The sequence below is a fragment of the Gopherus evgoodei genome, chromosome 7 (genome assembly GCF_007399415.2).
Source record: "Gopherus evgoodei ecotype Sinaloan lineage chromosome 7, rGopEvg1_v1.p, whole genome shotgun sequence".
NCBI classification, from domain to species: Eukaryota; Metazoa; Chordata; order Testudines; family Testudinidae; genus Gopherus; species Gopherus evgoodei.
The window spans coordinates 49,765,551-49,779,730 of NC_044328.1; the positions used below are offsets into that span (position 1 = coordinate 49,765,551).

The following is a 14,180-nucleotide window of genomic DNA, read 5'->3' on the forward strand; positions in this document are numbered from 1 at the left end:
CTAGTCTACACTACTAAAATGTCCTGCAATTGGTGCAGATGAACTTGTGATGAACAGTTCATACACAAGCTTAGACAAAATCAAACTATGTTCAGCAACATTTCACTAACTGTGATTCAGCCTTGCTGTGAGGATTCAAAGCACTTTAAAATGGAAGCTATATCATTACAAAATTTTAAAATGGAATTGCTGTGCAAAAATGAATATCTGTCTAATAGTTTTTGGATATTTCTGTACTGAAGCAAAAGAAAGTGTTAGTAGCATTAAAATATCATGAATTGTATACATTTTTATACTCCTAGGATTCAATCATATATCACTGAAGTCTATAATAACTTTTTCATTGACTTGAATGAGGAGGGACTAAGCTCTTGGAATAAGGTTTGTGCTCGGTTACACACAGAGAGAAATGGAAGAAAGCCTCCAAAGGTAGCTCAGTTTTAGCATTACTGACATTCACACTTCAAGGCCGTGAGAGTACCGGTAAGGTGGGAGTACAATTTTGGACTGGTGCTCTGCTAATTCTACTTTTAGCCATAGAGAGAGAGAGACACTGCGGAGTACCCCCTTTGCTGCAGCAGAGTTGTAGCATGACTTCCAAAACCTTGAACATGGCGTAACTGGGCGGCTGATTATGGCTGCAGAAAACAGGACTGCAAGAAGCAATGAGTATCAAAGATCTACTGGACACACTAATATTTGCTGGTTAAGAATTAGTCTATTTTCATATGTACTATAGTTGATAATACTCACTCTTCTTAGCTTTTCATTTTATAGTCTCCAACTATTAACAATATTGACCTAAAGTACAGTGTTTCAAGACAGTTTAACAGCATGAAAGCAATGAAGAAAATAAAAACTTCTGACACAAGTAATATGTAATTGCTTCCATTTTTAATGGTAATAAAGCATTTATTATGAAAAAAACTATGTTAATAACGTTATTATATAGAGTACAATATATTGCGAGATTATTTTCCTATCATGCAGCCACAAACAAGTAGCTCAATATACTAACATTTTACAAATACTGAAAATAACCTCCTGCTTCATTAGAAACAATACTAAAGAGTTCATAAATTACTACCAGTGTCACAGATCAGCATAACCCTTCAATTCATTTGCAACAATGATAGCAAGGCTGAAAAAATGGCTGCTACCCACATTTCTGAAATGTAGTTTAATATAGGACCATTTCTCTCTCTCAGAGAAACAAACATGTAGGGTACTCTGATATGTTAATTTACACACTTTTTATACAGTAAACATTTAAATATGATTTTACATCTTTAATATTTAAATCATATAATATACTATAACTGACATCTGTGGCCTAAACCTAATGTGAACCTAAAATAAATTAACTAAACATGGCAACTAGGTTCCAAAGTCTGAAAATGGCTCTTCAAATTCTGTGCGTGCACATGTAAAGGGTGCAAGCTACATTTGTAACCAGGGCTTTGGAGCGGAGAGCGGAGCTGGAGCGCGGAGCACTGGAACTGCAGGTTTTCACCCGGTGCTGTAGTGGAGCCAGAGAGAAAATTTTGACTGCTCCACTGCTCCGTTTTTTGTTGTTTTTTTTTCATTTTCAATCCAAAATGAATGATATTTAGCAAGAAAGTCCTAAAAGTGCCAAAAAGTTTCAGATTGTATAACAACTGATATTAACATCTACTTTACCACTTTACGTAATATGTCACAGTTATTCTCACTTCGGCTGAAATCAAGATTTAATGTACAGATACAAAATTACGAAGTTTTTTGGAGATATGTTTTATTAAAGAATCAGATAATTATCAGACATCCCGCAACACTGCAGACTGCTTCCACTCTTCTGCCAAGGTTAGGCGAGTACGTACTCACGTAGATTAGTTAGATACAAAAGAAGTATCAACAGATACTAATCTAAGGGTTGATCAACAAGATGTGCTGCGTGCTGCGATTATGGGAAAGTGTGACGCAAGACGCATCATTTAAGATATCACAAACAGCTATATTGCAAAAAAAATATTGTTTATGTTATTGATATATTAAGATATTGCAAGAGATATTAACCACTTAAGCTCATTTCTCACACGAGCTCCCATTACCGGTACATTTGTTCATTTGTACATGCTCCCGTATCACTCTGGCAGACTTATTTTATATGTCATCTGTTCAACGGTCTTTTGGCAGCACTGTCTGTAATTTTAAATTTACTGAAAAAGTCGCATGCAGCAGGCATATAAATATACAATAAACATTTTTGCATAAATTAGGAGTGATTTCTGTGATATATCCAGAGTGATTGGAAAATGTCCAACACAACTTTGGGGGTCAATCCTTAGGTCATTTTAAGAAAAAACATTTCTGTGAACACATGTCCTAAAATTCTTCCTAAGAGAGCTACAGTCCCTTCAAGGAGGTGATGAAAAGTTAATTTCTGATTAATATCTCAAAAACGCTTTAATATAAAGTAATGAAGTTATGTCTGTGTCTTAGCATTAGTATGTGCTACCATATTACATTATCCAAAATTATTTAAATCATAGGAATCCCAAACTGGCGGTTGGTCATTTTTATTTCATATTTCAAGAAAGGTTTGTCGTTGCCTGCCCCTGGCAAGGAAGGTTAATATTATGTTCCATAATAAGTTAATAATTTTTGCTTATTATTTATTACATTTAAAATTTATGGTTCCAAATTTGAAAAATAAGTAATAAGTAAAATTGTTTGTATAATTCTAAGAAGATTAAAATTTTGAAGTTTTCTCAGAAACAGTTAATTATACAAAATAAATTAAGAGTACCATTTTAATGCATGTATTAGCATTAAAGGATATTCCAGGGTTAAATCTGTTAAATAGTTGAAGATTTAAAAAATATTGAATAAAATTAGCCCAGTCCCCCTAGTTTGCGACGCCTGTAGTTTAAATAATTTTATTTGAATGATGTTGTATGATAGAACGTTGGAAATAAACTTTAATGGGAAAGCGGATTCAAATTACAAGCATAGTACTCTTAGTAAAGAGAACAAATTTTTGGAAATATGTATAGTAAGATGAGGCCCTGAAACATAAACTCTTGTGTCAGAGGCCCAGTCTGAGGCCTGAAGCCTGAACCAAAGTACTTCCAGGCATTGCTAAGCAAAAGGTGGGCTGTGAGCCAGAGGCAGGCCTCACTCACAGAAGTTGGCGAGAAGAGGGTTGCTAAAAGCAGGTGCATTCACATATAAGTGCTAATAAGAGGAACTTGTGCCAAGATGGCACCTGGATAGCCCGATACAAGGACACTCCATAGACACAATAAGGAATAGGCAAGTGCATCTTAAAGACAGGACAGCATGATGGATAGATCTGTTTGTCTGGAACAACATGATCAAAGGGGAGACAGCACCCTAATGAGCCAAGAGGCTGTACCTCAATACATCAGTAGGGATGAGTAATCTGTCCTGTAACTGTATAAAAGTAGGTCCAGGAGTGCACATCTTTGTCTAGCCTAGGGAGCAGTGGAGTGTCCCGCCACTGACTGAGCTGTGTCCACTGCCAGGGACACATATTCGTAGTATGTCCTGTAGAGTCTATAGGAAACTATTACTGTGCTTCATTTGACAATAAACCTGGCTCGGGTTCCTTCGTACCTTACTAGAGTCTGTGGTTATTGGGGGTTCTCTCGGGGTCTGCTGTGTCAGCTATCCGCGCAGAGCCGGGGCAGCACACAGAGGGAACATGCACGCAGTCGACTGTTATCATCATCGACAAAGAGCAGAGCACCACATCGGTAGCTACTGACAACAATATGTTTTTCCTTCATCATGCTGGAAACATTATACAAGATAGAACTTGTGATTTGCTCTTGTATAATCTATTCAGGCTGATGAAACAAAACATATTTCCAAAAATTTGGTCTCTTTACTAAAAGGATTGTGCTTGCAATTTGAATCCGCTTTCCTGTTAAAGTTTATTTTCAACCTTGTAACGTGTAGCCTCATTACTGCCCAACAATTAATGTTGTAGAACAGCGATAGCACGTACTAATGTTATGGCACATACCAAATTTAATTGATATATCTATATTAAAGCATTTCTGAGATATTAATTAAAAACTTGGAAAATATTTTGAATATTTTTACCACAAAATTTCGTAAAAAAAAACTAACTTGCAATTTATAAATGAAAATTTATGTTCATTATGTATATTAAAAATACTTCTTACTTCATTAAAACTGCAAGAAACATGTTAAAATATTAAAAAATACTTTGATAATAATTTTGTGTAAAAAGAAAATGCAATCATTTTTGTCCAGAAAATCCAAAATAAATTTGAAGTACCTTAAGTGGTTAAGATATCACAAGCAGGTACATTATTAAAAAAAAAGTAATGTTTTTGTTAATTGCTTTTCGAAGTTCAAAACAAGAAACATTTGAATGCAGTAGCAGCACAAGATTTGGCCGTGGCTTCAAAAAAAAAAAAAAAAAAAAAATCAAATCTGCCCCCCATGATTGATAGCCGATTTATGGAAAATGATCTCAACGACGTCTTTACTTTTGAATTTGAAAAGCCCAAATTTGGGATTTGGGGAAAAGCAAAGAAGAAATCGGCAACGTGCAAGGTGGAAAAGGAAGTGAATGGCAAGCTCAAACCACATAGCTTCAAGACAAGTGAAGCAAGTGCCGTGAAAAGTTTCAACCTTTGGTGGCATGTAAAACGTAACCATCCTGAAAATTATGCAGCTCTAGTTACAAAAAAGGACCAGGAAGATGAAGCAAAACAGAAAGCTGATGTGGCTAAACAACGTTCATCTGGCTCTTTGAAAACTCCTGGAGAAAAGACTTTTTGCGGAGCTTCATCTGAAAAGAAACCCAAAATTGAGCAAACAAAACTCATACTCTTGACTTATACTTGAGGTCCTCAAAGGTTACAGTCACCAGGGATGCCAAAACTTTCCGTGAAGGGCTGACAGAAATGGTTTGCTTGAGTTCAACACCACTCACTACCTTCAGGCTAAAGAACAAAGGATTCCAAAAAATTGCAGGTGAAATGGGTCAGCAGCTTGGCGTTTTGATGGGGCACGATGCGGTTCATCATTTAGTTGTCAGCACAGCTGAGTCTGGTCGCGAAGAGCTCAAGAAAGCTTTGGAGCAAAAATTGTGCTATCTGAAAATGGATGCAGCAAACCACGGAAACAGGAATTTCCTTGCAATCAATGCTCAGTACTACAAAGAAGGAAAAGATAAAGCTGTGGTAAAAACCTTGGACATAATCGACACTGAAGGGTGTCACAATTCTTCGTATGTGAAAAGTCAAGTAAAAGCTATTTTAGAAAAATTTGGAATCAGTGAAATGTAAGTGCCAAGCATCTGCGCTGACAATGCAGCAAGCATGTGTGCCATCAAAAATTTCAGCGAAGACAATGAAACCATTTCTACCTCTTAGAACAGGGATGTGGACAGAACTGAAGCTACTTTGCCTGATGAAGGAACTAAAGGAATGGATGAAATCGAACTCAACATGGATGCTGCTGCGCAATGGGTTAATTATCCTAGCCTGATACTTCCAACATGGCTTCATGAGGACAACTCAAAAGTCCAACTGATGAGGTGTGGTATTCACACTCTTCAGCTGGAAAACCGGTATGGACTGAAAAAAGAATATGTGAAGAAATTACTGGCAAAAATTCGACAAGTCATTGTCAAACTATGAAACCCATGTATTTGAAGTGTTCTGCTTGATCTACATGGGGTAACTCAATCATTGGATATTGTGACTCACTGGGGTTCAACATTTGCGATGATTAATTGGCTTCTCGTTTTTCAATCTTACTGTGAACAAGTGGCTGCTGCTGGAACAAGAGAACTCAAGTTAACAAAAGCTGAATGGGACGAAATGAAGAGCCTGCGAGACCTCTTGGCAAAACCAAACCAAACCACCATGAATCTTCAAGCTGTCGATGTAACCCTGGGAGTTTTAATGAAGGAATGGCCAAAACTGTCAAAATTCTTGCAAGAAAACGGTGGACAAATTGCAGAAGGAATTCTATCCTCCATGCAGAAACGCGAAGAGAAGCTTTTTGACAATATTCATTTCCTTGCTGGAGTTTATATTGACCCATGGTATCGCATTCTTCTTACCTCAAGAGAAATACCAAAGGCAAAGGAAGGGCTCCTTGATATTGCTTGATGACTCAAAAAACAAAGTCTATTACTACATTTGAATTCTGCGAAAGAGGTTGGAGAAAACGAAACACAACAAAAGGAGTAATCAACAATTGAATCTGCAGTTTCGGAAAGTTCACATCCTTCAGAAATAGCAGGCTGTTCTGAAACTTCCGTCTCCACTCCGAACTTGGTGAGCGTCCATCCCTGAGATGCCTTCAGCCATCATGGGGAAATGGAGATAATTCAAGCATCAATTCTTCAGAAGATGATGTCTTCAAAAAGGAATTGGATAAACAAGTAAGACAGCGACAAATTTCTGCAATTCATAATTGTAAAGAAGCATTATTTAAGAGAAACTTTTGGGAAGATTGTGAGGCAATGGAGTCTATTGGTAGGCTAAAAGTAAGTCTGTTTTTGAGGCCAATCACAGCTATCCACACCGCATTCAGGCTGCCTGTAGAATTGCTTGGAGCATGCCAACAACTCAAGCTAGTGTAGAGCGACTGTTTTCGGCTTTAAAGTTCATTTTAAATGATTTGCAGCAGCCTATGAAAGACAACTTGATTGCTGCAATAAATTTTTACAGAATTAATTATGACTGATTCTAGCTTGTATCATTATTGGTGACATTTAAATTGTTTTTTAAAAGTCTGAATAAAAATAATGTTTTTTCAAAATTACAGTGTGCACTTTTTTATTTAGTTAAAAATTAATTTGAGTCGGAGCACAGAGCAGAGTCGGAGCAGAGCTGGAGCGCCGAGTGGAGTCGGAGCAGAGATGGAGCACTCACTCTTGGTGCCGGAGCGGTTATAGAGCACAGCAATTCAAAAATGTGATTGCTCCAAATCCCTCTTTGTAACAGATTTCACTCCACCACTTAGTGTGTTCTAGCTGTAATTTCAGCAGTGGTACAAGTTTATAGCCTGACACTAGTCAAGATACGCAACAAGTTGCAACAGGTCAGTCAGTATTCCTGATAAAGAAGAATACCTGGCACCATCTACTGCCCATTTCAAGTGAAGAACACTGGTGAATTACTAGTAAGACTACAACTGACTGTCAGTATTTAATTATGGAGAATAGAGCAAATTATTTAGAATACTAAATTTTTTAAGATAAACATTTGCATAATTTAAAACATTACTATTGTATTTGTAATGTAATGTTTTGTCTTCCTTGAAAGAAATTATCTAGCTTTGTTGAATATATATTACATCTTTCTGCCTATTGAATACAGCATTCTGAAACACTTAGTGTCTTTTGTCATTAGAGCACAAGATGGAAACACCAAACAGACTGCACAAAAGATGCAGGAATCCTATATTTCTGGAATTCCTCAAGCAAAGCTTCCAAAGTACTCAAAGAAATATGTTTGCAGGACAGTCATAAGGTTAAACATCAAATATTGAAGAGCTCCAACTCCTAAGTGAAAAACAAATAAGTTAATGCTGGCTTAAAAAGTATACTATCAGTAATACCAGAGAGGGTCTCTCGACAGACTGGTATATCCATGAGGCACATCTGAAAATTACTGGTGATATGATATCCTAGAAGAAAACTGAACTATGTCCCTCAAAGGAGACAGAGAAAAGTGAATGTAAAAGTCTCTGTACTTCTCAAAGATATTTATTTATTCATATTTATATGAAATTACAATATAAAGTACTCATCTAGTGCTTTGGGCACCCATACAAATCTTTAAAAAAAATACACTAATAAATAAACAGACCCATCAAAGTGTAGAAACCTGAGCTCCTTCTCCAAAACAGTGCCAGAGAAGGGCTGGGGGCTACGACTGTAGACAAAATGGAGGCCAAACCACTGTCATATAAAAGGTTGCAGCCCACTTATTACTACCTTACAAGGCATTTTATTATTAAATTAACTATCAAATATTTTAAATCCAAAATCTGTCTACATGAAAAGATTAAGATAAATAAATTGTTATTTAGGATTAGGAATTGTAAGAGAGCCTCCGTTGTCCCTTCCATCACTGGAAAATTAAAATCAACAGCCCCTAATTTTAACCCCTGTACTTTTCTTGCTGTCACATAAATAAGGAAGAAAACAAAACAGCCACGTTAATTTCAATTCCATTCAAAAGAGAGAAATAGATATGTCACATACAAAGGACAAAGCCTATAAGCTAAGAAATGGAGGATTGTTCTCATATGTTGGTGTGCATTTAAAGCAATAAAAAGTAGAAATAAAACAAAAAAAATCAGAAGCACTTGTGTCCTTTTAATGACAAAATACTGTATTTTTCTGAGATGTCACAATTCAGATTTCAAGATGATTTTGGATCAGTATATATTTGTTCTGAAATTAAACTTTTACTATTACTAGACAATCAGCAGCTCTGAAAACAATTAATGATATCTCAGTAACAAAAATACCAAATGAAGAAATAAGACCCTAACTGTTTATACTGTATGCTGCACTGTTTATGATTCAGATGTTGTGTTTTCTGCTAACAGTAATCTATAACTGTATGTTTCTCATAAGCTCAAACAATTAAGACAGTTTAATCAATCTAAAACAAAACTGTGTATTGAGATCCTGCAGATGATAAAAGAGGAAAAATAATAGCAGTGTACCCTGTTTTATGTAGTGCACGTGAATAACATTAGATTCTGCCAAAACCTGAAACGTATGTAATTTAATGCAGAATACGTGACTTCACCACATTTGTAATCAAACAAATTCTTGAGAAAATAGTATTCACTATAAACTTAATCTAAAATACATTAAATGAACTAAGAAATCTGAGTAAAAGATTATAAAACCTAACAAAAAATAGACTGTGAATACATTTACTCTAAACTCTTTATAAGAATTGTTATAAAGTTGTATAAAAAGAAAATACTTCTGTTGTATATTTCAAATACAATATATTTTCTACAACTTGCTTTCTTTTGTACAGTATACTTATTTTAAACCACAATTTGATTGAACTCTACCAATTTTTTGCTGTTTTCCTGACCAAGCTGTTTACAGCTACTAATATAAATAAAAGTAATATTTTGGAAAGTATGTAAACTTCTCATAAAACACTATAATATTTAGTAATACATTTTACAGAAGATTTCCTTCAACAAGGGTTTTTTAAATTCCCACTATCAAAGAGAGAAATAATCTTAGTTTTGTAATAACAACCCATCACCACAGTGTCTGAGTGCCTAAAGATGTAGATATGTTGCACTCCCTGAAAGTTAACCCAGATCAACTGCTTGAAAGACAGCCATGATAACCACTACACCACCAATACTCCTGAAAGTGCAGATGACTGGAGCAACAACTCAGTGAAATAGGTCAAGCTGACACATTGTAAAGTATTGTCAGCACTTACGTTTTTACAGGCCAGATCTTCTGTCTGCTCCACTTCACAAATTTGAGGAATTTAACTTTATTCATGCATTTAAACATCTGAAACCAGCACTTCTGACTGAAATGAAGGTCAGGTTTATTTTCTAATGCTCTAAAGAGAAGGACATGGAATGTGCATATTTAGGCATTTGGGGTTAAATAAGCCCCCAGAATGGACAGAATTAGTAAAATAACACTATCTCATGATACCATCTGAAATACATGTATTTGGAGGTAGAAAGTTTGAGCTTAAGATAACATTGACCTAAAGAGGAATAACTTGTACTCTTGAGCTTCCTCTGAAATGCAGTCCATAGAGAGTTGTGTGGCTACCCGTGAAATCACAAATCTATCAGTCAAATCAGAGATCCTAGAAAAAAAGAGCATTCAGGAGGAATGTTGTGAGGATTTGTGAAACTCCCTAAAAGGCTTTGGGTGCATTAATCAATGAAGGGATTACATAGAGACCAAAATATATCATCTCTGATCAATCTAATCTTGTTCCCATACTTTTCATGTCACTTAAAGTACTGCATGCAGACCAACAATGAAATTTTAAAAGTTAAGATGCATCTCTCAGCATGAATAAATGAAGAAAAATCTGTATAATGAAAAGTGTCTATAAATGACACAGCAGATCCTGGGTACAATACCTATATATTACAAAAACTTTGTTTAAAAACAAATTATAGCTGAGTAACAATAATAGACTTACCAATCACATAACTTACAAATTCACAAGCACTTAAAAGCAAATATAGTTAAGGACATCATAAATGTTACAGTCCACGTAATATGAACTAATTATTCCTACTAAGTATGATGTAAAGTTACTTTATCACAGCACAACCTTAATGCTGATAACCTTCGCTAGTCGTTTCCTTGCTTTTAATGAGGCAATCAGTAAATTAACAGAGTTGTCAGTTAGTAACACCGACTGATTTTAGAAAAGTTTTTGGTATGGGAATTTCTCAACTTGTGTATGTGTGTGTCCTTCTTAAACTCTCTTTATTTTAAATATTACCATACATAATACTTTCCTTTCTCATAAAATATGAGGGTTGGAAGAGACCTCAAGAGGTTACCTAGTTCAACCCCCTGCTCAAAGGAGGGCCAATCCCCAGATGGATTTTTGCCCCCGATCCCTAAGTGGCCCCCTCAAGGATTGAACTCACAACCCCGGGTTTAGGAAGCCAATGCTCAAACCACTGAGCCATCTCATTTCACTTTCACGAACACTTTTAATACGTACACTCTTCTTTTTCCCTTTTGTGCAGCTTATCTGGAGAACTAGTAACATCTCAAGGGTTTAAATAAACAGGATGTGACTTGTCAACAAATTATTAAACAAAAGGCGTGAGCGCTGCTAGCCAACCTCATAACAAGAGGCCTGCCTCTTGCAAAGCACAGCTGGCCAAGCTCCTCACATGCAGGAGGCGGCTGAGCTAGCCAGGCCTGGCTGCACCCCTTCCCCTCCACCCGAACGCGGGGCTAAGCCCTCGCACATTCAGTGTCAGTCCCGAGCCTAGAACCGCCTTCCGCCCCGGCCCCCGCGCGGTGCTCTCTGCGCCTCAGGCAAACTTGCCACTGCAAACCCGTCCCGTGAGCCGGGTCTGGGGGCAGCAGCGCGGAGCTGGGGCCGGTGGGCGGGAGGCTGCCGTGACGCCGTCGCTCCGGCCAGGCGCGGTAACGGGGCCAGCCCTCGCCCCAACACATGCCGCCCGCGAGCGCAGAGCCCCTGGGCAGGCGGACGGGGCTGGGGGCAGGGGACGCTCGCTAAGGGGCGGGGAGCGGGCGCGGGGCCGGTACCTGCCGGCTCTCCTTCCCCTTTGTCTTGGCCGCCATGCCGGGCGGGCCCGCGTCTCTGCGTTGCCCTGGGAGGCGGCGTTAGCGCAGGGGCAGCGACCGCGGAGGAGGGGCCCCGTCTCGAACCCGTGCGCTTCCCGTGAGTGCGATCCGCCTTAGCACCTATGTGTGACCCTCTGACATCACAGCACCCATCCCTGTGTGACCCTCTGACATCACAGCACCCATCCCCTGTGTGAGCCCTGCCCCATAACACCTATTCCTTGTGTGACCCTCTCACAGCACCCATCCCCTGTGTGACCCTCTGACATCACAGCACCCATCCCCTGTGTGAGCCCTGCCCCATAACACCCATCCCCTGTGTGACCCTCTGACATCACAGCACCAATCCCCTGTGTGAGCCCTGCCCCATAACACCCATCCCTTGTGTGACCCTCTCACAGCACCCATCCCCTGTGTGACCCTCTGACATCACAGCACCAATCCCCTGTGTGAGCCCTGCCCCATAACACCCATCCCTTGTGTGACCCTCTCACAGCACCCATCCCCCGTGTGACCCTCTGACATCACAGCACCCATCCCCTGTGTGAGCCCTGCCCCATAACACCTATTCCTTGTGTGACCCTCTCACAGCACCCATCCCTGTGTGACCCTGTGACATCACAGCACCAATCCCCTGTGTGAGCCCTGCCCCATAACACCTATTCCTTGTGTGACCCTCTCACAGCACCCATCCCCTGTGTGACCCTCTGACATCACAGCACCCATCCCCTGTGTGACCCTCTGACATCACAGCACCAATCCCCTGTGTGAGCCCTGCCCCATAACACCCATCCCTTGTGTGACCCTCTCACAGCACCCATCCCCTGTGTGACCCTCTGACATCACAGCACCCATCCCCTGTGTGAGCCCTGCCCCATAACACCTATTCCTTGTGTGACCCTCTCACTCTCAGAGCACCCGTCTCATGTGACATCCCTCCACCCCCACAACAACCATCCCCTGTGTGATCCCCTCACCCTGTGTGACTCCCTCACCCCCACTGCACCTGTCCTCTGTGTGAATCCCCCTGCCTCCATAACACCTATCCCTTGTGTGAGCCCCACACAGCACCCATCCCCTGTGTGACCCCCACAGTATCCATCCTCTGTGTGACCCCCACCCCCAGCACTCATCACCTGTGTGACCACCATAGCACCCATGCCAGGAGTGTGATCCTTCCCACAGCACCCATCCCCTTGGTGACCCTCCCCCCGCTCCCATAGCACCCATTCTCTGTGTGACCCTTCTCACACTTCCACAGCACTTATCTCCTGTGTGATCCACCCACCTCCATTGGACCCATCCTGGGAGTATGACCTCCACCCATCCTCTGTGTGAACCCCCCCCCCACACACACACCCACAGCACCATCAGGTTGCCAACTTTCTAATTGCATAAAACTGAACACCCTTGCCCAGCCCCTGCCCCACCCCTTTCCCAAGGCCTGTTCTGAGGCCCTGCCCATGGCTCAATCCATGCCCCCTCCCTCTGTTGCTCACCCCCCCCCTCTCACTCACTCATTTTCACCTGGCTGAGGCAGGAGGTTGGGGTGTGGGAGGGGGTGAGGGCTCCAGCTGGGGGTGCAGGCTCTGGGATGGGGCTAGGGATGAGGGATATGGGGTGCAGGAGGGGGCTAGGAGTGTGGGAGGGAGCTCAGGGCTGAGGCAGGGGATTGAGGCATGGGAGAGGATGTGGGGTGCGGGCTTCAGGAGGGACTGGGAGTTTGGGTGTAGGAGGGGGCTCAAGGCTGGGGCAGGGGGTTGGGGTGTGGGAGGGAGTTTTGAGTGCAGGCTCTGAGCAGCACTTACCTCGGGTAGCTCCCCAGAAGCAGTGACGAGTCTCTCTGGCTCCTAGGTGGAGGCATGGGCAGGCAGCTCTGCACACTGTCTCTGCCTGCAGGAGCTGCCCGTACAGCTCCAGTTGGCCACGGTTCCTGGCCAATGGGAGCTGTGGAGCCAGCGCTTGGGGTAGGGGCAGCGCATAGAGCCCCCGTGGCCATCCCTCCGCCTAGGAGTCAAGAGACATGTCGACACTTCCCAGGAGCCATGTGGAGCCAGGTAGGGAGCCTACCAGCCCCATGCCAACTGGACTTTTAACAGCCCGGTCAGCAGTGCTTTCTAGAGTCGCTAGGGTCCCTTTAGACCGGATGCTCTGATAAAAAACCAGACACCTGGCAACCCTAACAGCACCCATCCCCTGTGTGATCCCCTCCACCCCCATATCACCCATCCAGGAATGTGTGACCCCACACACCCAGCTCTCCATCTGCAAGGGTGTGACATCCCCAAACACCCATCGCTGCCATCCAGGAATTTGTGACTCCCCCCTCACGCATCCATAGCACCCCATCCCTGAGTATGTGACAACCCCCACACCCAAAGCACCCCATCCACTAATATGTGACACACCCCTTCCCCTCACACCATAACACTTCCCTGTTGCTAGAGTCTTTCCCTGTGGCGGGGAAAGACCCAGGCAGCTCCCTGCAATGGGGAAAGTCTCCATTAGCACAGGTATGAGTAGCAGTGTAGATAGAGAGTGAGACACCACTTAGGCTAGTAAAGGCTCCCTGAACCCTGTGGATATATCCCCAACGTGGCTGGCTGCATGCCCAAGCAGTGCCTCCCATGTCTATACTGTTGTTTTTAGCAGTGCAGAGTCTCGCTGCCTCCTAGCTGCTGGAAACTCTGCACTGCTAAAAACAACAGTATAGACATGGGAGGCACTGCTTGGGCTTGCAGCCAGCCACGTTGGGGATATAGCCACAGGGTTCAGGGAGCCTTTACTAGCCTAAGTGGTGTCTCACTCTCTATCTACACTGCAACTCATA

General features: G+C 41.6%; 1 protein-coding gene across 4 annotated transcripts in view; it reads right to left on the reverse strand.

Moving 5' to 3' along the window:
- CABCOCO1 (ciliary associated calcium binding coiled-coil 1) overlaps positions 1 to 11,401 on the reverse strand; it is an 81,264-nt gene extending 69,863 nt beyond the window's left edge. For 2 of the 4 annotated variants that reach the window (XM_030570852.1, XM_030570851.1), the window contains exon 1: positions 11,312 to 11,401. In XM_030570852.1, the coding sequence (XP_030426712.1) occupies positions 11,312 to 11,347 (36 nt within the window). In that variant the 5' untranslated portion in view covers positions 11,348 to 11,401. Of the gene's footprint in view, positions 1 to 9,485; positions 9,606 to 11,097; positions 11,197 to 11,311 lie in introns of those variants that run through there. The other 2 variants (XM_030570854.1, XM_030570853.1) reach the window with 2 other exon arrangements.
- Positions 11,402 to 14,180: the final 2,779 nt, after the last annotated feature.